Source organism: Taudactylus pleione, unplaced genomic scaffold (genome assembly GCF_031769625.1).
Source record: "Taudactylus pleione unplaced genomic scaffold, aTauple2 ptg000156l, whole genome shotgun sequence".
NCBI classification, from domain to species: domain Eukaryota; kingdom Metazoa; phylum Chordata; class Amphibia; order Anura; family Myobatrachidae; genus Taudactylus; species Taudactylus pleione.
Genome location: NW_028284558.1, coordinates 19,671,704 through 19,698,832, shown reverse-complemented (window position 1 = coordinate 19,698,832; position 27,129 = coordinate 19,671,704). Strand labels below are relative to the sequence as shown.

At 40.2% G+C, this 27,129-nt stretch overlaps 1 protein-coding gene across 1 annotated transcript in view; it reads left to right on the top strand.

Annotated features, from left to right (window-relative positions):
* LRP1B (LDL receptor related protein 1B) overlaps positions 1–27,129 on the top strand; it is a 1,691,377-nt gene that overhangs the window by 1,060,927 nt on the left and 603,321 nt on the right. The window contains exons 23-26 of the mRNA XM_088474914.1: positions 8,884–9,129; positions 19,874–20,071; positions 23,294–23,498; positions 26,818–26,982. Of these exons, the coding sequence (XP_088331040.1) occupies positions 8,884–9,129; positions 19,874–20,071; positions 23,294–23,498; positions 26,818–26,982 (814 nt within the window). The remainder of the gene's footprint in view (positions 1–8,883; positions 9,130–19,873; positions 20,072–23,293; positions 23,499–26,817; positions 26,983–27,129) is intronic.

Below are 27,129 nucleotides of genomic sequence, written 5' to 3'. Positions count from 1 at the left end.
GCGGTTGCGATCGGTAGTGAATCAGGCCCAGAGTGCAGAGGCTCTGTAGGCGGCACTATCGCACCTCCCGGCCTTTGCTCCTGGAATGGCACCCTGTAGCCAGGATTGCTGCTGCAGCAACCATGGAGCATCTTGTGGATGCTCCAGATGGGCTCCATGAACAACCGATCAGGCATCATGAAGATGCCAGGTCAGCGCTGCCAGTCACTCGCAAGCTGCCATGACCCGGCCAGGCTGCGGTAAGCTTCAACTACAGCAGCCTGGCCAAAGGGACATTCATCGTGACCTGTGAATCCAGGCTGCGACTTCGGTCACAGCCCTATGCAGCAAGGAGGTGTCTGTTTCCTATGCATTTGAATTTTAGATGGATGGAATTGCACGGCCGCTTGTGTGCGGATCTGCAATTCTGGCGTCCATCTCTGAATCAGGCCCTAAGCTCGAAGCACTTTAGTATCATATTGAATTTAATGGATCCCTGCTGAACGCCTATTAATAATATATGCATCCAAGCACATGAGGAGTTAAAAAACTACTACATAGACACTGATGTACCCATCATAACATGCCTAGACATAAGCCTGAATAATGCAGATATATTTACTAATGTACCTGAAGTAGCAGAAAATATATTTTTTTCAATAATTACATTTATAAAAGAAAAACAAGTCATGTATCAAATGTAAGATTACTGCAACTTTGCACTTTTTGAGAATTATGCTGCTACTTTCCATGCTGAGATTTTTAGTTCCACCACAGCAGTAGAACTATACTGTACATTGCTAAGTCTGCACTATTAATAAAGTACAGTACAGTATGTCATTTCTGCAAATTACTCTACAGTAGTTTCCTTTTTAAAAGTCATCTTTACGTAGATATACTGTAAGCCCTTTATAGGTGAACTCACATTCCTGCAGAACAGCAGGTACATACAGTAAATCTAGGTGACATTATCACATGAACAGCACTTGGCCAGTAAATATATAGATATATTTCAGAGTCTATTAATAAGACTCTTCATGCTAGTGAAAGTTGCCATGATATAACACTTCTCATTATTCCACTTCATGACAAGAAGATGAAAACTTATGATCAAATGTAATTTTTTTCCTGGAAGCGATATTTAATTCATTAGCCAGGCAAAACCTAATTTATGTGGAGATCACTGCCATTATGGTTAACCCAGAGGGGGTGATAATGCTTCTTATTTGGTTCTGGTATATGCAATTTTCTTCCATTTGAATTTTAAACTCTTTTTGCCACTTTTCTATAAACATAATATCCTATCTATCTATCTATCTATCTATCTATCTATCTATCTATCTATCTATCTATCTATCTATCTTTCATAACTATCATCTCTATTTTAAATCCTTAATTCCACATTACAAAGTATAAGAACACTTAATTTAAATGCTGTGTATTTTTAATATATTACTAGTTTTGGAAAACTTCTTGTCTGTTAACATTGTATTCTTTTACGGCCTTTTTTCTTCTCAGTTGCTGCAAAACAGCTCTTGCAATGCCACATGTCAATTTAAATATTTGTAATTAATCAATTGATCATTCTCTTTTACCTGCCTTCCACTACATACTCCACATCCATTTCCCTGTACTACCCTTGAGTCTGTCTGATCTAGTTCTTGATTAATGAAAACATTGTTTCTATGGGGTCTTATAGTTTATTAAATTGCCATCCTGTCTGCCACCGCTGTGTCGCAATGTTTCATAGATTTGCTACATTCTTTTAAACTGCTGTGTGTTGTGCTACTGCTCTGTTGCTTAGTTTAACCAACCAGCCTTTGGTCAATATTGGTGAACAATATTGTGAGCTGTGAGGTGATCAGATTGACTGGAAACTAATTTTATTGCTAATAATACTGTAAGAACATAAAGAGGCCCAAATTCTATGATTTTAGCTGCTTTTATCAATTTTTTTTATTTTTAAACCCAGATCTAAATCCAAAACACATGAGGAGTGATTTTGGTAAAACAAAAACCAAAACACAACAATGATTTAGAACAAAACACGGGGGTCCGTGCATATCTCTAGTCCTAATACAAATCTTGCATGGTAGCATAATAATTTGTGATTATTAGTGATTCTAGACCAGGGGGATGTCACAGAAACAGGTTTGGGTTTTGTGCACTGTCTTTGATAATGGCAGGACAGATGTTCAAGATGAGCAGTGATCTGACTGGCCAAGCACGTCCACCACAGATGACAATTTGTGCCATATTGAAAGCATGATTCAGGAGGACAGACACATTTGAGTTAGTGATAATGCTGACAAACTGAACATCTTATTTTATTTTATTTATTAACAGTTTCTTATATAGGGCAGCATATTCCATTGTGCTTTACAATTGCTAACATAAATAGAACAAAACTGGGTAATAACAGACAGATATATATGTAGGAAGGCCCTGCTCGTAAGCTTACAATCTAGCTATACAATCTATAGGGAAATGGGCATTGATACATAAGGATAGGTGCTATATATTGCATTTTGATCCAACCACAATGCAGAGTTTCTTGGGCTGCATGATCCAAACACACATGAATGTCGGCCAAATATCAGGAGGATGTGAAAGAAAGACAATGTGTGAGGTTATGTGTGGACTGTGAAAGGGGATGTAATTAGATATGGAAGCTATGAAGGTTATGTGGGGGGTTCTGGAATCTGATAAGCTTGCCTGAAGAGGTGAGTTTTCAAGGAATGCTTGAAGAATTGGAGACTAGAGGAAAGGCATTCCATAGAGTGGGTGCAGCACGAAGAAAGTCCTGTAACCATGAATGGGAGCAAGTAATGCATGGGGATGAGAGATGCAGATCTTGTGCTGAGTGGAGAGGTCGGGTTGGGAGATATTTTGAAATGAGTGAAGAGATGTATGTTGGTGTGGTTTGGTTAATAGCCTTATGTGTAAGTAAAAGTATTTTATATTGAATATGGTAGAAAACCATCAGCCAATGGAGGGACTGACAGAGCGGTGCAGCAGATGATGAACATTTAGCAAGGAAGATAAGCCTTGCAGCTGCATTCATAAAGGATTGTAATGGCGATAGCCTGATTTTTGGGAAGACCAGTGAGGAGATTATTTCAATAGTCAATGCGGGAAATAATGAGTGCATGGATTAGTGTTTTTACAGTGTCTTGTGTGTGATGTGGTCGGATTTTGGATATGTTTTTTAGATGTATGTAACATGATTTTGAGACAGATTGAATGTGGGAAACAAAGGACAGTTCAGAGTCAAGTATGACACCTAGGCAGCGAGCTCTTGGGGCAGGGTGGATTGTCGAGTTATCAACAGAGATCGAGAGATCAGGTTGGTAACTGTTATTAGCTGGTGGAAATATAATTAATTCTGTTTTAGAAATATTAAGTTTCAGGTGGCAAGATGACATCCAAGATGAAATGGCAGAAAGACATTCACTGACATGGACCAATACAGATGGTGATAAATCTGGGGAGGATAGGTAGATTTTAGTATCATCTGCATACAGATGGTACTGAAGTCCAAAAGAGCGGATTAGTTTGCCAAGAGAGGTGGTATAGATTAAGAATAGCAGAGGACCTAAGACAGAGCCTTGCGGTACTCCAACTGATAGAGGTAGCGAAGAGGAGGCGGAATCAGAAAAACGAACAGTAAGAGCGATCAGATAGGTAGGAAAAGAACCAAGAAAGAGCTTTGTCTTTAAGACCTAGGGATTGTAGTGTTTGTATGAGAAGAGAGTGGTCAACAGTGTCAAAAGCAGCAGATAGATCTAGAAGAATTAGTAGTGAGTAATGACCTTTAGCCTTGGCAGTGACCAGATCATTTACTACCTTAGTCAGTGCTGTCTCCGTGGAGTGTTGGGAACGAAAGCCAGACTGAAGAGGGTCCAATAAGTTGTGTGAGTTAAGAAAGTGTGTGAGGCGGGTGTAGACAAGTCTCTCAAGTAGCTTGGAGAGGCATGGGAGCAGGGAGATAGGATGGTAATTTGAGAGAGTGTTAGGGTCAGAATTTTGTTTTTTCAGAATGGGAGTAATCACTGCATGCTTGAACAGTGATGGAAAGATGCCAGTAGAGAAAGAGAGATTACAGATTTTAGTTAGGGTTGAGATGAGCACTGGAGACAGAGCTTTACTGATTTGTGAGGGTATAGGATCTAGAGGAGAGGTAATAGAGTAGGAGGATGAGAAGAGTGTAGATACTTCATCTTCGTTTGTGAGGTCAAATAAAGAGAATGTTCCAGAGGGTTCAGATAGGGAATTGAGCAGGTCATTAGCTGAGGAAGAGCATACCATTTCATTTCGGATTTTATCAGTCTTGTCCTTGAAATAGGAAGCAAGATCTTGTGCACAGATAGTAGCAGGTGGTTTGGGTAAGGGAGGGGTAAGAAGCAGTTTAAATGTATTAAAAAGTTGCTTGGGGTTAGAGACTTGAGCAGAGATTAGAGATTGGAAATATGTTTGTTTGGCAACGTCCAGAACATCTCAGTGGGTACTGTGCCCAACATTGTTCATTAGCAACTGGGGTACAGGAAAAAGTGTTCACGCTAGGTCACCTAGCAGGTGCACAGGTGTATTCATTACTTACTGACACATTTTAAAACATCCACAGATGAAGCTAATTATTTTACTTGTGATTCTGTGTGGAGACCTGCAAAACATGAACTGTTTGGGGTCCTAAGGACCGAGTTTGAGAACCTGTGGCATAGACAGACATGTAGATGTTACACCACAGGTTCTCAAACAGTGCATGTTTTCTAGGTCTCCTCAGACAATCACAAGGGAAATAATTATCTCCACCTGTGGATCTTTTAAAATGTGTCAGTGAGTAATGAATACACCTGTGCACCTGCTATGTGACCTGGAAAATGTGAATTGTGTGGGGTCCTGATGACCATATTTCAGATTCACTGTGTAACACTAATGAATGTTATTGTGGTAGGGGTCAATAAACATCAAGCATTCAGAAACTGTTAAAGAGTACGGCTGTTTATCATTGCACCAGTCCTCCAGTACCTTTACGTACCTTACGTTAAAAGTCGACATACGTCCAATTCTTAACAAGCTTTTTAAAACCCCTAAAAAATACATGAGATATGTGCAAAGCATACTGCTACTTAAAGATGTAGAAATAAAGGTCCTGATGCAGAGATGTATGCTAATACAAATGCATTTGCGAATTTTTTTCGCTTAGCAACTGCTAAAATATGCTAATGCCTATGCCGGCAGAATTTGTATTGAGACGCCCACCGGATCCCTTGTAGCTGCCCGCAACTGCACACACAAATGCACCATTGGACGCATATCCGGAAAACATCAACTCCTGGAGTGAGTCTATGGTCACTCATAATGGCCATCGTAACTAATACGCTGGAGCTTTGTTTTCTGCATGCGTGATCACAGATGCTGGCTAGTACATGCTGCCCCGACACGCTGGAAGTCCCTATAACCACCCACAAAACAATCTCTTTCTGTCAATTGTGAGTAAATCCTCACAGCGAGCCGAATCGCAATTCATTCGCTGCATGTGTGCAATGTGACTGTGATGCATGAGCAGACCACCGATAATCACTGAACTGCGTGATCATCGGAATAGCCTTCAGCTCTGAATCAGTCCCAAAGTTACCTCAACAGTACTTATAAGTAGCAGAGACTTTACACTCTATTTATTGCAGAAGGTACAGCCGTATTTCAGGCTAGTAAAGTACATGGCTTAGAATTTCTCTCTAATAAGAAATGAAAGTACGTACAGCTTTTTGTTCTGAGACATCCACCCTCTTCATCAGCCTCCCCATCAACTCCTCACTAGGCTGTTAAAAAAGCAAGTTATTTATGTCTTCAATATATGATTCTGTCCTGACTTTTAACCTCAGGTCTGCAATTGGAAATTACCAATCACGGCTACTAAACCGCGTGTGAATAAAATAAGGCTTTTCTAAGCTTACATGCATCCTACCTGTCACTAGCAATACTGTTACCAACAACTAACCTTTTTACTAAATGACTGGTGTTTTCTGCAAATTGCTAAATGTTTCTCCCTTGTACAGCTACACGGACCAAACCTGCACCGCATTGATTATTATAATTATTATTATTAGTATTATTAGTATAATTTACATTTATTTGTGTAGCACCAGCACATTTCACTGCACTTTAAATGTAACAATAATATAAAAAGTAAACACAGTCTAACTTCTTCTACATGCAACATTTGACTATACTGAGGGGTAGATTTACTAAAGCTTTTAAAAATGTAGTTGTTACCCATAGCAACCAATCAGATTCTATCATTTTTCTGTTGCATTCTAGAAAATGATAAACATAATCTGATTGGTTGTTATGGGAAACATCCTCACTTGTTTAGAAGCTTTTCTAAATCTACCTATTACACTGTTATTAAAAGTAACCAGACAAATGGCAACATTTCTAAAGGTGCATAAACTCAAAACGATTTTTTGAACGATTATTGTTAATGATATCGTTTATCGATCAATCATTGAAAAAATCGTTCACTTTCTAAGTTAAAACTATGAACGATTATCGTTCATGCGCATTCACGTTTGTAGTTCAGTCAGACTGGCCAACTCAACGATTTTCATTAAGGGAATATGCAAAAATCACTTGCAGTTCAAAAAAATCCTTCATTACATTTAGTAAATGAACGATTTTAGTAAATGATTTTAGTTAATTTTTCCCTTGAAAAAAAAATCGTTCATTTACAAAATCGTTGTGTGTGTATGCACCTATACTGATACATTATTGAAATATCTGTATTGTAAATGTAAACAATATGTAGCATATGGAACCCCCCCCCCCGCATGTTGCAGAGCTATATGGTTTCATCTTTAGTACATTACTCATTGCTTGCATTCTGACCAGTAGTTGATGTCAATAAAAAAATCCAATAAAGCAAAGTCTTGCAGCAGAGTCTGCTAGATCAGTGACATATGAGGACATCCTGATACATAAGGCTGCCATGGGAAATACTGTATGTGGCAAAGATACGAAGGAAGCATGACCACACCATGTTGTACCAGGGCAGGCCATCAGACAGTCCCAGCCCCAATCATTTCTACCCATCCACTTTCCCCTCAATACTCTTTCTAATACTAAATTCATAAATTTATGTAGGATATGGAAGCACAGTGCTCATGTGAGTACCAGTGCTCCTGCAATATTACTCAGTTTTTACGAGATATAGTCATTTACAGTGTCGACATTCATAATGTCAACACCACAATGTTGACAGTTATGCTGTTTAGGTGTTTTTTGCCCCTTTAATGTGCTGGTGGCATTTCGTTTTTAAGAATTAGCATCCTGGTTTTTGATTTTGTTGACCTACAGCATAAAATTGTTTAGGGGAGAAGTTTTATGGGTTGTTAGTTGCTGCAAGGCAGCTTAACTGCCTCTTTGTTCCAGTTCACCCTCCCTGCTCCCACCCTATTTGACTGTCTCTGTTGTGTGTGGTGGTAAAGAACGGTATGTGGCTTGTTGATGTTTGGTTTAGGTTTAGTGAGTGCGTTCTCCTTCTCATTATGTGAATTATAGTAGGCCAATAGTCCTGACCAGGAGATAACTACACCACCTGAATGTGTGGGTTGTTTTATTTGAACATCAGTGTTTGCTTTGTGTTGTTGTTTGTTTGTTTGTCATGTCGTTCTTTAATGCCACCACCAATTCATATTAATTGGTCAATAAAAAAATTACATTACAGCGTTTAAAAAGCCAGCACTGTTGTCTGTGCCTTTATTGTATTATTGTTATAGTATTTTGGTTAATATGGTTAATGCAAATAATGTGGAACAATGCACGGGATACACTTAGGAGGTAATTCGGTACTTGTGTACTTTACGGACTCATTACAGAGAGAACCCAATGAATGTTTTAAATGGTACTTGTGTACTTTACGTACACAAGTACCGAAAGTTGTCCCCACCTAAAGAAGAAAGTTGTCCCCTCGCGGGCTCGGTGGCGCGCTACGCCCGCCACAAGGTTATATTCCCCCTCTATGCCCACTTGGGTGGTAGGGAATGACGCTGGACACTGGGAATGACGCTGGGCACTGGCTGATGACGTCAGGGTCCTCTCCGTGAAGGGGATTTAGACATTACCATGATTGGTAATATTAATGAGTGTAGGACACTTGGGTTATCTCTGCAATGAGTAAAGTACACAAGTACCGGTAATTCAATTAGATACAATATTTTTTCGGGTGCGAAAAACAGGTGTTTTTTTCATTTTTTTTTTCATGCCCAATTCAATTGGTTCCCGTTTTTCCACCTGGAAAAATATTTTTCAGGTGGTGAAAACACATAAGATCTGCGTTAACACAGAGACCTGTGTGTTTTCGAGGCCCTGGGCAGGTGAAAAAAAATGCCCGATAAGTGCCGGTTTCATGTCAGCAGTCCAGCACATGCTGTTGTATGCTGGCCTGCAGTGGGACAAGGGTGACTGCTGTCACTAAGCAGCAGCAGTAGTCTCCTCTGCAATCACACTGATTGCGGCTCCCCTGGATTCAGCCCTTACTGAGGGGCTCACAGCACCTCCCCTCCTCCTTGACATGCAGCGCTGTTTTTTTCTTCTAAGGGGAGTGTGGCTACGCCTCCTGTGATTAGGCTAGGCCGTTGGTAAGTGCTGACTTCAGGGCTAATTGAATTAGCCTAAGGAATCTATTAGCCGGCGGTAAAGTTCCGCAACTAATTGAATTCCCCCCTTAGTGAGTTTATAAAATAATTATTTATGTTGTAACCACCTAATATGGTCTTTTCATGAAGATCAGAAACGGATTATAAGCAAACTAAATTTTATTGTTTTTGACACCTGTGCATTCTGTATTCTGTTAGCTTGTGTAACACTTGTTTTATTTACATTTTATTTCTGTATTCCCTGCAGATGAATGTTATTTGAACAATGGAGGCTGCAGTCACCAATGCAGTGTGGCTCCCGGTAGGGGGGTTGTATGTTCCTGCCCACATGAAATGTATCTGAGTGTTGATAACAAGACCTGTGACATTGTGGATTACTGCACAAAACATCTGCGGTGCAGCCAAGTGTGCGAACAGCACAAACACACTGTCAAATGTTCATGCTATGAAGGCTGGACATTAAATCCTGATGGAGAGACATGCAGCAGCGTTGGTAGGTAGCACCTAGTCAGTAATACTTCCCTTCAAAATATACATATTTTGGTGAATGACCCTTATTGTAAACGGGACAACATCCTTGTTCACAGGTGTTGATGAAGGTGACAGAATTACAAAGCAAATTTTATAAACAGGAGTTCATCTCATTGTCTAGTATTACATGTGAAGATCTTTAAAGGTAGTTTACTAGTTTCCTAGCTGAAGCTGATTGCCAGTTCGGGTTCTACTGCTTGGGACAGCTGTGATGGTGGGTAATGAAATGGTTAAACACTGTAAGGTGAAACAAAGGAAGTTTGATGAAAACCGTCTCTATAAAACACAAATTACAGCAAAATCCTAGATAAGGTAAAATAAAGAGAATAGTACCAGTCATACATAGGATATAAACAAAATTGGTGGGTGTAGAAATCTCTTAGGATTGACTAACTTTCATTTTACAATATATGAACTAAATGGCCCTTGAGTGCTTGACAGTGCCTTTAATTGTACTCACAGCAGCCTTGTGATTATTTGCTTAAACAGAAAACATTTAGCTTTGTAAATAATAAGCATACTGTACATTGGTGTTTTTCTTGTATTTCCATGGTTCTCCTGGTTGTCTATAACTTAATAAGTAGTTTCTGCTACATCTGACATTTCTGGAAACCTGCATTAGTCATTTATTAGAAGTAGTGATGTGCACTAACTAACCTTGGGTATATAACAACATAATCAAGTACAAGTAATCTGGACCCATCAATGTAATAGTTATTTGGTGTCAAACACTGAATTCTATGCACATACACCCATCCTCTCCTTAAACGTACATCACTTTATTTATAGGTTGTTCTACTTAGGCGTAGCTTATAACATTGGAGCACCCGTTTGAGTACAAAGTAGTAATGTCCCTGCAGCTCCTGACCACCAGGTTATTTACCAATAATTGTTTGTGCATAATCCTTTATACCTTGTTTAACATATGTACTAACCCGTCTTGCTCTGATTTGATTTGCCTGTCAGTGATCCTAACCTCAAGCAATAGATATTGAGATTAATAATATTTAGTGCTCCAAAATGTCTTCTAAGAAACGTGATCGACTGGAAAGGCTTCAGAGCTAAGGAATGTCCTTTTTATGCAGTCATATGATGTTCATGTTGTCTTACAGAAAAAAAGATTTTGCATATCCTCACAAACATACCTTTCACTCCAGTCCAGCCAATTCATGCCCATTTTACTTATCTCATGCCCCATCTACTATCTATCCAACTGTGTACCATAACAAACCCTGTATTTAGGGATGTCCCTTCCTTAATGCATATTGTGATTTATGAGCGCACCCATGACATAACTCATCTGGCTATTTAATCCCTCTAGTAAATTTACTGTTCGTTATCCTATATATCTTGTCCAATTTTTGTTACTGACCAGTGTCGGATTAATAATAGAGTGGCTTGAGCAATCACCCAGGGGACCCCATACATAGCTTCATCATCAGCATTGGGCACTGTGGCATAATGTGAACTGGGAGCACAACAATTAGACTCTGACAAAAACAGACAAGATAATTGTCTCGTGTGGTGCATACAACAAGGTATTAAAACATAACTTTTATTATTCACATCATAAATGTCAACATGTTAAAAACCAGCAAAATAAAATTGAAATATACAGAAGGGCAGAGCTAGTTTGTTGCTCCATACGCCATGTAGCGCGCCCTACATCTCGCCCATTACGGTACTTCTTGAGTCGCGCCTTTCACTATTGATCACAATGGAACGTACTGTGGCGCCGGAAAAAGTCTTAGCGTGTAATACAACTTTTTGTCCACCAGGTGTCGCTTTTCCTAAACTACATTGCACGTGAGTCAATCAAATAGCCAATGTATTTTCTGTTCACAACCTGTGATGAGAAAGCGTGAATAGAATATGAATTGAGATTGAAACTCACTATGCATTCTGTATCCACTCCTGTGTTCACTTTTTATAATAAAAATTGTGGCTCAGCAAGAAGGTGGTATCCTGTGTGTTTTTGTTGAGAGATACAAATTGTTATTCTTGTATTCATATTCATTCAATTATCATATTATTCAAATTTATTCAAGGGGTTATATTGGAGAAGCCAATTACGCCTCATTTTTTCAGTCACAGGATCCCTGCGATTGAGTTGAGTAATGAAAATATTATTATTCTTTACTTTTCTAAGATAGAAAATTAATATTATTCTATTTCTTTGGTGTGGAGGGGGGGTATGAAAGTTTTAGTATTTTCCGGTGGGCCTGTGTTTCTGTGCTAAAACTTTCAGTGCCCTCCAGCCACCCACAGAAATAAAATAACTTTTATAGCCCCCTCAGCCAGCACAGCAGCACCACAGTAAGAAAAAAAAAAAAAAATTCATGTACATTCCAGACAGAGGCCCTGATTCAGAGACAGATGCTCTTTCAGAGCGCTCGCTCTGAATCAGGGCGTAATTTTTTTTTGAGCCGACCTCCTGGCCGCTCGCTAAGCTGTAACAACCCACAGCTTTTGCGAGTGACCAGGTGATGGTCGCGATGGTCATCATCGGGGCTTGCAACCATCGGGGCTTGCGATGCGACCCTTGTGGTAGGGTCTCGTTCCCGCAAGTCCCAGTGAGATTCCTGCTCTAAATAGAGCAGGAAGCTCACCACTGACATCACTGGTGATGTCAGTGGTGCCTCCCACAAGTGGCAGGTGTTCCTTCAGGAACGCCTCCATTTGTGTAGCCACCCCCCGGCCCGCCTCCAAAATGGGGCGAGCTGTCAATCACAATCAACAGCCGCCCCGTTTTGGTGTGAGACCCGTAGTGACGGAGCGTCCATCACCTGCCGGGTCTCGCGCATGCGCACGCCGGAGGCGGCACATGCGCAGGGGGGCAAACATCAACCCGCTTGCGAGCGCATAGCGCTTGCGAGTGGGTCTGAAGCAGCCCCAGAGTCCACTCCACTGTCTAGTCCAGAAGGCAGCACTAGTCAGCAGCACACTCCAGGCAGGACAGCCTCAGTCCTCACTCCAGTTACAGTCCTCTTCCTGGCATTCGGTTGCACAAACTAACCTCTGACGTGATGCCCGCTTAGCTGTACAGCCTGCCCTCTGCACTGCCTGCCAGGCCTGGGCAGCGTGCTCTGCTAAACTAATGCACGGTTCAATCCCGGTGTTTTGGGCCTAAAATCCCGGGATCCCGCAAATCCTGGGATTGGCCTCCCTAGGTTATATATGTGTCATCTATATAATTAGCCACTTTTCATATCTATCTATTTTATTTCACTGGTTTTTAAACCTCAAGGCTGTGGGCACTTCTTAGGTGGTAGTCCTCTTTTTTTCTGCTCTTATGGCCCTGATTTGTGGGCCAAAGTCTCTTTGATTTTTGATCTTCCCACCCTCCCTTCCCGATTTTGATTTTTGTGTGTTGTAGTTGGCTATTTGTGGAGGAAGAAGAACAATAGGTAATTTAACTTGGGTACAATTATTTAATTTTGGGTGCACTCACTTTCATCGACTGGTAGTTGGCTGTCCACCATAACAATGGCAGCATCATCACTCATACGGGTGGGTAGTCAAGTTAGAAGGTTTTAGTTGGATACCCCCTTTTGTGTGGATTTTTTTGTGTTGTTTGGCACCCTTTTGTGGTATCCACCTTCAGTGCATGTTTGGTGTTGTTTGTGGTGTATTGATCGGAATGGGTATGAAATACCGCAAGCCGCTGGCCGGCGATTCGATTCCCGTCAGCCCGACATGAGCAGAGTTCGAAGCAGCGGAAGCCCGACAGCGCTGGAAATCCCGATCGTGGATAGGTGAGTATCTACTAACAATAACCTAACCCCCCTAACCCTAACTCTCCTTAGGGGTGCCTAACCCTAACTTCCCCCCCCAAGTGCCTAACCCTAATCCCCCCTCTAAGTGCCTAACCCTAACCACCCCCTTCCCCGCTGCCTAAACCTAAGTCCCCCGGGGGGGTGCCTAACCCTAAGTCCCCCCCAGGGTGCCTAACCCTCCCTCCCCCTAGCCTAACCCTCCCGGGGGGATGCCTAACCCTAAGTCCCCCCGCGGCTGTCCGCTCGCGGCGCCCGGCAAAACTACGATCAGGATGCCGGGCGCCGGTCTCCCGGCGTCGGGGAAATGCGGGCGTCTACATCTAGACGCCCGGCATTTCACCCTTGCCGGGATATGACAGTCGGGAAGCCGGCTGCCGGTATTTAGGCAGTCGGCTTCCCGATTGCATACCGTATTGATCGGTTGTTTTGATTTTGGCAGTTCTTTTCTTTGCCACCATACAGCTCTTTCCTTCTTCTAGTTTTAATGTAAGTGTTAAATAAATAGCTAACATTTTTTCTGCCAAAATTATACTGTATATCTCTGTGTCTTTATTTTAGAGTCATACATTTATATTTTGTTGAACTACACATATGAAGCACATCAGCCGTTAGATGGTTTATGACATTTATTATGTGAATAATAAAAGTTGTGGTTTAACCATTTGTTGTGTGCACCACACGAGACAATTCTCTTGTCTGTTTTATTATTTAGTTGTCAGTGGAAGCACCCCCTAACTGACATAATATAAATACTAGGGGTGTGCACCGGCCACTTTTCGTGTTTTGGTTTTGGATCTGGATCTTTCTTCGTGTTTTGGATCTGGATTGGTTTTGCCAAAACCACCCTTCCGTGTTTTGGGTTCTGGGTTTTGTGTTTTGGATCTGGATTTTTTCTTAAAAAATTAAAAAAAACGCTAAAATCACATAAAATGGGCCTTTTTTTGTTCCTACGCTAATAATAACCCCAATAACATTATTTTTCAACCAATTCGACTCTATTCTGAACACCTCACACCTCACAATATTGTTTTTAGGCCAAAAGGTTGCACCGAGGTAGCTGGATGACTATGCTAAGCGACACAAGTGGGCGGCACAAACACGTGGCCCATCTAGGAGTGGCACTGCAGTGGCAGACAGGAAGCCAATCAGCGTTATGGTGCGCATTTGCATATAGCACAAACCCGGGAGATCCGTGTTACATGCATCTGTGTGATTGGCCCTGAGCAATGACAGGTCCGTGAGACCCGTCTGTGCTGCTGTGGTAACAAAAACAAAAAAAACCTGTGTAAAAAAAGAAAAAAATGGCGTGCCCCCCCCCAAAAAAGAGCAAAAAATATCAAACATTGTCTTTACAAGTAGAACTGCAAGTCCCAGCTTGCCTGCTCCGCATGCTGGTACACGCAAATGAGCACCATAATGCTGATTGGCTGAGAGCCGTGACAGACGGCTCTGTCAGCCAATCAGCACTTTGCCCATTAAAGGCAAAGGCATTTTTTTTTAAATGGCCGCTTGAGGCAAAACCTCGAGATCCGACAGCAGATCTCGAGGTTTTGCCTCGGGAGAGGGATCCGGGGCAGACAGGGAGATCCGAGCTTGGACTCGGATCGCCCCGGATCCCGAAGTTCAGGTGGGTTCGGTTCTCAGGGAACCGAACCCACTCATCCCTAATAAATACATTTCTCAACACATTAGGGTTTATTTGTGTGATGATCATAATCATCTTTAGAATTCTTCTCTCTTACCTATAAGCAGCAGCCTCTCTCCTCTGCCTGTTTGGTGCTCAGTGCCGCTTCACGGCACTGCAAATACTTTTTTATTCTCTTTCTCTAGGAGGGCATGGCCACGCCTCCCACAATTAGGCCACACACCCAGCTCTCTACTGGCCTGCATACTGTACATATTTGGTCCCATTAGGCAAGTGGTGTCAAACTCGGGCCCTCCAGCTGCAGTGGAACTACACATTCCAGCATGCACTGCCACAGTTTTGCCACTATGGCATGCTACAACTGTGGCAGGGCATGCAGGGATATGTAGTACCAGAGCCACTGGAGGGCCCGAGTTTAACACCACTGTATTAGACCATGTGAGCTAGGTTACCTAATACGAATTTCTAGCAGCTGTGTGGGTCTAAACTTCGGCTATAAGTTTTCTTATGTTTAATGTAGAACAACACAATGGCACAGTAGTTACATTTCTACCCTTCAGTGTTAAGGTCCCCACACACATACCGACTTGCTCCCAATCAGCCAATGTACACGATTTCCACTGAACTCTCCCCAGGCAGTCGTGGTCACGATTTGGAGTTAAAAATGTCCAATCTGACTAAAGATCTATCTTGCAGCCAATGCATTGTATCCCAGATTGGCTAATCTGCCCTACAGCACGGCAGATCTGAAGATGCGATGTACGACGAGCGGGGACGCGCATCGGCATCGTGATAAAGTGTAGAAACTCACGACTTGGCCATTTTTTACATGACCTGTCGTCACGATTCGTCGAAATCGGCCAAATTGGATGAAAAGTCGGTATGTGTGTGGGCACCTTTAGGGCCTTGGATCTGATTCTGACCAGGGCATTACCAGGGCAGTTGTATGTAGTGAATTGATAGGCTAGTCCTTCATAGACTACAGTACCTCACAACATTAGAAAGAATGTGTGGTTATGCCATGTGGTGTCCTGTCCTCACAGGGGCATGACTAGCACCAGTGTTGGACTGGGGCATAAAGAACCCACTGGGGGAATGCAATGGAAAGGGCTTATTCTTAGCGGGTGTGGCCAGCCTTCACATAGGCTTGGCCAACCATTAGAGAGGACAGCCTGCAGACAACATGGTTGCTACAGTTCATGGTCTAGGCCACTTTAAAAATACTAATAATGAAAGTTATTGCAGTATAATCTACCAGAATATGCACTGTAGTGAAAACACCAGAGTCCTGGGAATGCCATAGTAGTGGGAATGCAGTGCATTGTAACATATGTATAATAATTAAAGTACATGATGGTGATCATGTTTATATACAATATACCACATTAATTCACTGTACATATGATAGGGGACTTTCATACACCCCAGCTAGTGTCTAAAACTAAATGAGCACTGCATTAGGTCTAGTAAAGACCAAATACATGTCATTGTTAAAAATAAAAATAGATTTAATTAACCACAGAGATGATTTTTGTTTTTTATTTATCTAGTACAACTACATTATATTTGCAATATGCTATATTTTAAATGTTATTTTCACACAAGAAAACCTTAAATCTGTTAACCCAACTGCTAATTTTGATTGTCAGGAGGACTAATCTTGATGTAGTTTCTATAGAAACAAACCAAACACTCATGTTCATCCATGGTCCTGCTCTACCAGGTAACTGACCCTGTAATAGAGTGCCAATGTATAATTCAAGATTTCCCTTGTGCCCCTGTGGGCCAGTCCAGCCCAGGCTAGCACTTCAGAAACTCTAAGCCTCCTCTGGCATCCCTACCTTCTGCTAAAAAAAAACTTATCTTGCTGCATGCACTAGGATGTACATGCTGTACTCACTAACCATTATGAACAAGACATACCTCTCAACTTCCCAGCAGTAGGGACGTATATGACTAGTGGTCGGATATCAGGAAAGTTTAATGAAGTTATGACTGCCATGCCTAAATTGAGAATTGTGAGTTGAGGTATTGGCTCAGGTGTACTTAGATCCACATAGTGTACAGAAGTGATTAAAAGTTTAAGACGTAGACACAAAATCATTTGTGTGGGGAAAAGATCATCCTGTATGAATCATGACTCCATACACAGAAGCTCACATTGCTTTCTCATTTACCAGTTAATTGTTTGTGCAAAAAGGACAGGAACATCTACTTTGCCTTCCACCAGCCTGTGACTCATCTCATCACGCTAAGGTGAAAAAGCTTTTCTTGACGAAGGTCATTAATATTGTTATTCAGTGCTTATGTATTATTCAGAAAAACAAATGGCTTCACCTTTAATTGATGCATCACTAAACTGGCACAGGTTGTGGTTTTAATGACCGTAATCTCCTACAATTTTTTCACATCTGGGATTATCAGATTTGAAAAGTCTCAGAAATCGCAATAGAATCATATTAAAAGGCTTTTCCACCTTCAGGTTGTTTTAATGTGTTGGCTTGTACTGTATATGCCCTATTAGCTTTCACCAAATATATTACTTTATCTGTATGTCTTAATTTTGTGTTTTCAGCCATATCTTTATATCATCATGCAGATTGACTTGTTTGATGATATAAAGACATGGTTAAGAAGCAAAGCCAATAAATGTAAGTTGTTTTTAAGTGAACAAACCATTTAGACAATATAATACACTTTGTTGTAAATGCTTCTTAGAAACTCCAGGCTAATAAAGTCCCCTTTTCCCATCATTATCACTTTTTAAAGGAAGTTTTTAGTGTTTAGTGATTTGGAACTGAATGCTCGGCATGTACCTTCCATTGCGGATAGAAGAAGAGTCAATGAAAAGTTGTTAAAAAAATATAGATTGTGGCAACAATCTCAGAGTCACTTTTTGAAAATGTGCAAATTGCCTGCTGTTGCTAGCATGCTCTGACCACGGGGGCTTGTAACATTTTTGTACATCTGTGTGCAACTGAGCCTGGGTCAGTGTAAAAAGGGCTCTGATGAGAGTAGCTGCTGCTTTTCTTCATGCCAAGTTCTGTGCTTCATCTGCAACTTTATACGTGTGTTATCCCCAAAATTTTGTCACAATACCCCATGGTAGGGGATAGCTTATCCCGGATAGGTACCTCTGTCTGTCCCCTGGACTAAAGAGCTAACGTGCCTATGGACTGGACTCATCTGTAGCACCCCAGGAAGTTATGTGGGTTCCAATAATGTAGATGGGTTGTTCAATAATGTATCAATAACACAAATTTATTAAACAATAAGTGTTACAATAAAGTATAATCACTTTGAATATACTAAATCAAAATATAACATTAGTACTATGCTGCAAAATGGCATAAACCTTAGGGTATACTGTATATAAGTTACAGACTGAGAACTTTGGAGGCATTGTCCCATTTGGAGACCCAACATGCTCACAATCCTACTGCCTAGTTTGTCAGTGATCCACCCCAGGCATCACCCCAATTTAGGTGGCAAACTCCAGTGCAGAGACCTGCAGATATGTACCACCACTTGTACCGTTCATGGATGAGAAAGGCCTCAATCCTATTACTGTAGTCCAGGCCAAACAACCCAAGTTCCAGCTACCAGTTGAACTCCTTTATCTTTTTTTGGGATTAGGCAATTCCCTCATCATCCTCTTACAACACTTACCCTACATGTGAAAGCCCTGCTACAGTTATGTCCATTCAGCCACAAATGGAAATGCGAGTGGCATGGAATCACCATATATGCATACACTTGGCTACAGTGCATGCAGTGCTAAAATCCACAAGATCCATACACAAACCAGACTTGTGTGCAAATCTGCATCAACCCCATGTGTCCAGCTACAGAGGAAAGCAAGTCCCATATAGGATAGGGGTGGAATTCAGTTAGCCGGGATAAAGCGTTAATTTATCATGCCCTACGTTTTAACACTTATCGCATGATCATTTTGCTTATCGCATCTACAGTATGCGCACTCCCATTTTTTGCGCAATTCGATTGCAAAAGTAGCTTTGCGGCATTCGCGCATAAAATCTTGCTGCTTTTACCTGTGATAAGTGTAGGTGAAAATGGGGAAATCTGCCAGTACCCCAAAAAAAGGCAAAGTGTTATAGTATAACAGTATAGAAGTGTATTATTGGACCTAGTAATAGTATTTGCATTTTCCTAAATCAGTATAATAATGTTACAAAGCAAGAATTTTTTATGAAAAAATAAATGTTCTACCTAAATTGGGGCTGCATAATAATACCTATAAGTATACATGTGTGTCATTTACAGTCACTTTAAAAAAAAAATCTTTCAAAATATGCCTCTAACACCCACCTGCAATCTTAAAAACAGCTGTCCCATTCATATAGCAACCCATATATCTATAGCCAATAAATGACACGTCATTATTGGCCAAATGAAGGTAATAACATTTTTTTTTGCCTAATTAGTCATTAAGGACGGCATCCCAGTGGTTCTGATCCAAGTCCCAACATTTACTCCTTTTAATAGGGATTTTCCCCAACTTTTCACCTGCTCAGGAGGTGGTGAAAAGAAATCTGCGCAAAATCCTATGCACAATTCGCACCCGTGAAAACCACTGCTAATAGGATTGCACGATTATATTTATTCACACGATGATCCATTTTTCACAAATAAGCGGCTAATTGCGGCTAATTAATTAATTTATTGATTGTGTCCTATCTCCTGTCACACACAGGAAACTCTGAGGAATAAAAGTCACACATACCTGGAAATTACAGAGAATTGGGAACTATGGCTTTGATTATTATAATTTCATTTTTATTATGTGTGCCATATGTTTTTTTTTCCCTTAATTCACATTTTCTATGCTGCCTGGTACTTCGACCCATGATCGCATAACCTCATCTTCCAATAAGCCCAATACAGTGTCATTTTAAATAAATAATATAATGGATTAAAACTTTAATATTTTTTTTTATTAGCAAAAAATATTTGTGGGGTTTCATTTCTGATGGTATGCACGGCATATATAAGGAAAGTGATGATATTAGGGTCAGCCTGCTGCTATAGCTAATACTGCCCTTTGTGGCTTCACCGCAAATTTGCATCTCGATTCTTTTAATTATATGGTCTTACTAATGTCTTCCAAGAACTGTGTCACTAGAAGACCTGCTAAATGCTTTACTGTGACCCAGATCTGTATTTGTTACATGGTACTAACCATCTAATTACCATTCTCATCTTCATGATCATTACCTCTACTCTTAATGAACGTATTACTAATAATGTATTTAATTTCCTTCCAGATACATTTGAAGCTTTCATAATTTTTTCCATCCGCCATGAGATAAGACGGATCGACCTTCATAAAAGGGATTACAGCCTTTTAGTTCCTGGTTTAAGGAACACTATTGCGTTGGATTTCCATTTTAATCAGAGTTTACTGTACTGGACTGATGTTGTGGAGGATAAAATCTACAGAGGTCGATTATCAGAGACTTCAGGTAAGCCATGATTATAGACATTGTTATCCCAAACAAACAGGATATCACTAACATTCATTATTGTGTTCAATGAAGGATTAATAAATAGATATTGTTGCATATTGTGCAAATGCATTCATAAATCTGTATAGTCTATAGTCAGTGCTATTTTTCAGCAGGTACTCAGTTCCTGAACCTCTCATTAACTATGACGTAATGTCCTGGGCCAAAATGTGTTTTCCATAAGATAAGTTTTATTTTAAATGCCCTTTTGAGTGCCTTCTTTTCTAAATACTATATATATATATATATATATATATATATACATATGTATATATATATAATATATACTTGCATATATATAATCGTTTTTCTATAGCTCCACCTCCAGTAGCTCCACCGACATTTCCTGAACTTATTTTTCCAGAAAAATAGCCCTGTCTATAGTGATATACACTCTATATGATACATACGCAGGTATTAAATGTAGGGGTTCAATGCATATCAAAGCAAATATCTGGCATTTTCTTGTTTTTAAAGTGCAATATTTGCTTTCATGCACATTATTTAATTTACTATTGGTGATTGGAATGATTAACATTTCTTGGTAACTACGAATCTATAATAATGAATGTTTATGAAAAACTCATGGTAACCAGTACTTCTTTTTAGATATAAAGGGCAGGATATAGCAGAAATTCGGTCAAACCCACAATAATGCTGTTTTCTGAGGTTTTCGGGGCATTTCTTATATGCACTAAGCCCTGGAATGCAATGCATTCTGGAGCTTTGACCTGGTGGATAACGTCATCTTTAGATGGCTTTACCCAATAGAAACCTATGGGCTGAGAGGGATCCCATCGGATTGATCCCAGTGTGCCCGGCAGTGCGCGCATCATTCTGCACATGTGCAGTAGGACGCCACAGAGACTTCTGGGTCATAAACCCAGAAGTCCCTTTATTGCAAAGGACAGCTCTTAACAAGAGAGCTGTCCTTTGTGATTTCCTAGGTACATACCGACGATATTATGGCCGGTATGTACCCAGTAAGTGGCGGAATGTACAGCATTGTGGATGCGATGCTTAGTACATCCTGCCACTCAAAAAAAGTGAAACTATCGCTTTACAGGCTGTGTTTAAAAAATTACAGTTAGGAGCTGGTTGGTTGGTACTTTATCTCTCTGCACTTTTTCTATCTCCAAGGCATAGTGAATAGACCCCTAAAAGTTCTCTTTAGACAATAAAGTCTACAGTGCCAAAAGAAGTTCAGTAATATACTGTAACACAGAATAATTGGTATTCCTGCAGTCATATTGCCTTGGAGTCTCATCTAATTCTTCAAAAGAAAGATAATCTGTTTAGAGAAGTAGCACGCAAAACTGTGAAACTAAAACATGTTTTGGTCTTCTCCCCAAATCCCAGTAACAGTATTTTGCTGTGACATGATGCAGAATCTGGCTTCCAACATTCAACACCAATTGTTATTGTTCTGGGACAATCAAATTGTATCAAGAACCTTGGGCTTTAATTATGAAACAGCGGCTTTTGTAAGACACTGCTTCCAAGCTGGTTGTAGGTGAAACTTTAAAAAGGCACCTGCAGAGTAAGTGTACAGTCCGACGTGCTCTACACTGTCTGCGGCTGCCGTGCTAAATTTTCATCTGCAACCCCCTGGGAAGCAGTGTCTTACAAAAGCTGCTACTTTCTAAATAAAGCCCCTGGAATCCTAGAAGGATAAATATTGGTGCTGAGACTTTTACTTTCAGCTGCTGGACTCTGCGCAATGACTTGGAAAGAGGCTGAGCCAACAGAGCTTCTGCAGAGGCTACTTGTTGATCTGGCACTTTGCATATAACTTAACAAACAGAGGAGAGAAAGGTCAAATGTGGAATTAACATTTTACAACATTAATGACCTGACTCTCTTGAGATGTTGTCTTATTAATGAATGCAAAACTGGAAATGTCTATATAAAATGTAATGAAATATACCTTCCCTACCGCATCTATTGTTTATCACTTTATAAATTAATTTGGAATCTTCTTTTCTGCAGTAGTCTAAATTGTAATGAGAAATAAGAAATTCTAATGACTACAAGTTGAGGTTGTCTATCCACACTGTTGATAAAGTAAAATAAGCTAAGGGGTCAACATGCAAGCAGACACTGATGTTATCATGATCATCACAACATATCTTTGCACACCCCTGTAGTAACCACAAAAAATATATGTCTTTTAAGAAGCACATCTGCGGATGCATCCAGGTCTCATGGGTTACACTTCTAGGAGGAATGCTTCCATTTTCTATGCTCCTTACTGTACACAAGCTATGTTTGCTCACCCCCATTCGGTCTTTCCAGATGTAGGGGACCACCGGAGGAATGCATCACTTATCTATGCACCTCACTGAACTTAACTTGATTTCCCCTGTTTCGGGGACCGTACAATACACTCAAATTTATGTACTGTATGCTTTTTGTAAATGAGCATATTCAAGCCTCACAGATGGATTTACTGGTAACTCTAATTGCATCCCATATTGTGGATTTTTGTTTATAACATGTTGTAAGAAGCCCAGATTTGCTGGCGTGTTTAACAACCAATCAGATTCTTGCATTTTTATTGTGCTGCTTAGACAGCAAATGATGACATCTGAATAGTTGGTATACAGTATTATACATGACATCTAGAGATGTTCAAGCCCGTTGAACATTGTTTAAGCCATTCAACCAAGTTGAAGTTGAATTTGAATAATTTGGAAGATTATTATTGCAAATGTCAAATCTTGATTGCAAATGTTTAACCAGAACACTTAAATGCTTTCATATTGTTTACAAAAAAATAGAAAAAAAAAGTTTCCTCTTAAAAAAAACAGCGAATGTGAAACTCGAAACTGATTTGCAAGCCTGGAACGTGAACCACAAACTGAGACCTGCAAGCTGGAATCCAAAGCTGTTTACACTGAGAACATGTTTGAGGTCATAGAACTGGTGAATTTTGAATGTTCCAGCAACTCTAATTACAGCACATTTGTGTACATTGCTTCGTGTTATTATATAAGTCCCACAGTCAGAATTGCTCACAGCATTGCAAACAAAAAGACTGTACAATACTTTTAATCCTGATTACTAATGTTTTTCTATGCAATTATGCTATGAATGACAGGCATGATTACAGCTGCTAAAAAATATGTGCATATTTCTGTGCTAATTAGCTGATATTAAAATTGTTCTGGTTTTCTCTAGGTGTAAGTGGAATTGAAGTAGTCATTCAGCATGGTCTGGCCACACCTGAGGGCTTAGCAATAGACTGGATTGCTGGAAACATATACTGGATAGACAGCAATTTGGATCAAATTGAAGTTGCTAAATTAGATGGCAAAATGAGATCGACGTTGATAGCAGGTGGGATGGAACACCCCAGAGCCATCGCCTTGGATCCAAGATACGGGTAAATTATTATTACTTGTTTTTGTGACTTTATCCTGTATTTGTAATTACTGTAAGCTTAATCTACAGTCATTATTATAATATATATAATATTTAAATATATACATATATATATAAAGTGCATATACTGTATGTATATACATATGTAATTACTGCCATGATAATTATATTAAAGTCTATGAGTGATCTACCCAATGGAGAGGCATCCATTTTGTAGACTGAATCAAAATTCATGAGTTTGCAGCCTGACAAAGAAGTGAGACAATTGAGACTGAGGTATGAGGCACACATAACTTACTTCAGTAATGCCATTCATTTGCACAGAATTCTTACCCTGGCAGTAGGCACTTTATATACTGTAATAATGCTTCAAATATTATGACACCATTTTCCATGTGTTTATAGTCTTTAGAAAACCCACCACATCATCTATTCTCTTCAATGGATTATTAAAACTATTTAAAAAGATCTTCAAAGCATGAAAAATAATAAACAATGCAGGTCATTGCTTCGAAAACAATCTGCCATGCTCTAAAAGGAAAACTTGCTTCCTAATTTCTAATTTTTAAGAGTTTTGGAGATGACGACCTTATTGATTATACATAACTCTTTATAAGCTCGCTCTGAATCAGGCGGGATTTTTTTTTTGTGCCGGTCTCCTGGCCGCTAGCTAAGCTATGGGTGACCACCCACAGTTTTTGCGAGCGGCCAGGTGATGGTTGCGACCATATGGCTTGCGATGAGACCCTTGTGGTAGGGTCTCATCCATCGCAAGCCCCAGTGGACTCCTGCTGTAATAGAGCAGGAAGTCCACCTACTGACATCACTAGTGATGTCAGTAGGGCCGCCCACAAATGGAAGGCGATCCCTCGGGAACGCCTCCATTTGTCCAGCCACCCCCCAGCCCGCCTCCAAAATGGGGTGAGCTGTTAATCACAATCGACAGCCGCCCCGTTTTGGTGCGAGACCCGTAGCGACGGAGCGCCCGTCTCTCGTGCATTCGTACGCCGGAGGCGGCGCATGTGCAGGGGGTAAACATCGACCCACTTGCGAGCGCATAGCGCTTGCGAGCATGTCTGAATCAGCCCCAGAATGAATAGTGATAAGGTGCCAGCCAATCAGCTCCCAACTGTCATTTTTCAAACACAGCTTGTGAGATGGCAGTTAGGAGCTGATTGGCTGGCATCTTATCACTTTTCACTCTGTCTCCTAACACTGCTTAGTTATAGACCTGTTAGTTTGAAAAATGACAGTTAGAAGCTGATTGGTCGTACTTTATCACTCTCCATTTTATCATTCACCAAGGCTTAGTACATCTCCCCCTATATACTAAAGAAAAGTATTAAATACTGAATGTTTTACCCTACTGTGCAGTTCTGGAAATGTATTCATAAATACAGTGAAACTACACTAATATTAAAAACAGAGTATGGGCATTAATATGCACCATCATCTAAGTACAGTAAAGGAAGCAATGTTTTAGATTACTGTACTCCCAAGCACAAAGGTTCAGGGCACAAAATGGCTGCCTATGCTCTTCATATGTGCACTTGAAGTAAACAAAACAAAAGATTTTTACTTTCTAGTGTTTACCTCAATGCTTTTAATCACTTTTTATAAATTATATCCATCTCAGACTCTCTGACAGTAGATTTAAAATTTAAATTGTTTAATTATGCTTAAGAAAAGTGCAATGGTTCAGAACAAAACAATACGTTCAAATTCCACAGTGAAGAATGGTTCGTATCAGCAACAGATGCAGTAACAATAGATTTTTATAATTGCTTAATTTTCATATGCCTGCCCTGGGTTCTGATCGTGCTCCAGTTTTTCCAGCTTAGGCCATCATTATCCTTATGCTTTATAAGGAACAGGAGTTATTACAGCTCCTCATTCTGTCTGACATTTACATTAAGTGGTACTTGACCTTTCCAGTCGAACATTTTAGATATTCCCTGTTTGAAGAAAATCATTTTGATAATGCTATTCAATGGCTTAGTTGATTTTAATGGAACTTTAGTTTGCTTTACAAGAGTTGGGTTTATCGCTATTGTCTTTTCGGCATGAACAAAATTTATTCTGCTATTGTTTATTTTTAATTATGTTTCCTAGTTAGATTGATAAAGCTGTTGTGTAACTCGATATCCCAATTTTGACCATAAAATCATAGCTTACAGTAGTATATTTGCATGTATACAAGAAGGTATAATTTTTGATAACTTATTTTGAATATTTTGCCACATACACATGCATTATATACACATTCTATATAATGTATCACAGGTTACCAGGTTATTATTATTATTATTATTATTATAATTTATTTATATGGCGCCACAAGTGTTCCGCAGCGCCTTACAAAGTACATATACAAACAGGCTGATTTACAGTGACTTACAGTACAATACAATACAGGACATGGATAATATACATTGCTACATTTGTTACCATAACACCCAGATAAGCAACAATGCAAAGCAACCAAGTGTTAGGTGCCCTAGTAGAGAGTAAGAAGTAGATGAAAGTAGAGTAAGGAGAAGCACAAGAGGGTAGAGGGCCCTGCTCATAAGAGCTTACATTCTATAGGGGGGACAAACAAACAGGTGTGACATAGATGGGGTAGGCTGGGAGGAAGCAGTATGTAGCATCATGTTAAGATGAGAGCTGGAAGGCTTTGATGAAATAGTGGGTTATGAGAGCCCATTTGAAGGATTGAAGAGAGGAGAGTCTGATTGGAAGCAGGAGAGAGTTCCAAAGGTGGGGAGCAGCACGGGCAAAATCTTGGAGGCGGGAGAGGGAGGAAGTGAATCAATTCGCATGAGAGGTGGTGTGCATTTGTTAAACAAAGAGGGCAGACAGGAGAGTGAAGGGAGATGAGATCCGAGATGTAAATGGGAGAGGAATGGGTGAGGGCTTTGTAAGTGAGTGTGAGAACCTTAAATTGGGGTCTGAAATGGAAGAGGAGCCAGTGGAGAGCTTGTAGTACAGTTCAGGTTTTAGAGATTACTTGGTTGACCACAGGTGACTTAAGTAGTACCTCAGTAAATTTGATGTAACCACCTGTGCTCAACCATGGATATCTCTAAAACCTGAACTGTTGGGGAGCCTTGACGACCACGTTTGGGAATCTCTGACTTATGATCTAAATAAAGTGTTATAGTGTAATCCATGGACTGTGCTTTCCCTCCCTCAAATACACTGTACATGTTTGGTAAGTTTTATCTGCTGTGGCAAAAGGAACAGTACATTTTACCTATTAAAATATTTTGCTTTCCAATATAGCTTTGTTTTTGTAACATGTCGGTTTCTTGGGGTTCTAGGATTCTTTTTTGGACAGACTGGGACGCCACCTTCCCACGCATTGAGTCAGCATCTATGAGTGGAGCAGGGAGAAAGATCATCTACAAAGATATGGAAAGTGGTGCTTGGCCCAATGGGCTCACCGTAGATCATTTTGAAAGAAGAATTGTTTGGACAGATGCCAGGTAACATTCCCTACAGATATAACATAGTAGTTGGTTTAAATGTAATTATTTGTTGTGACTCGTGCTAAACCTTCAGTACTACCCTATCAGTGATTGCTTTAATTATTCAACTCTACTTTGGATAGGTTGCTTTTTATATCTTGCCGC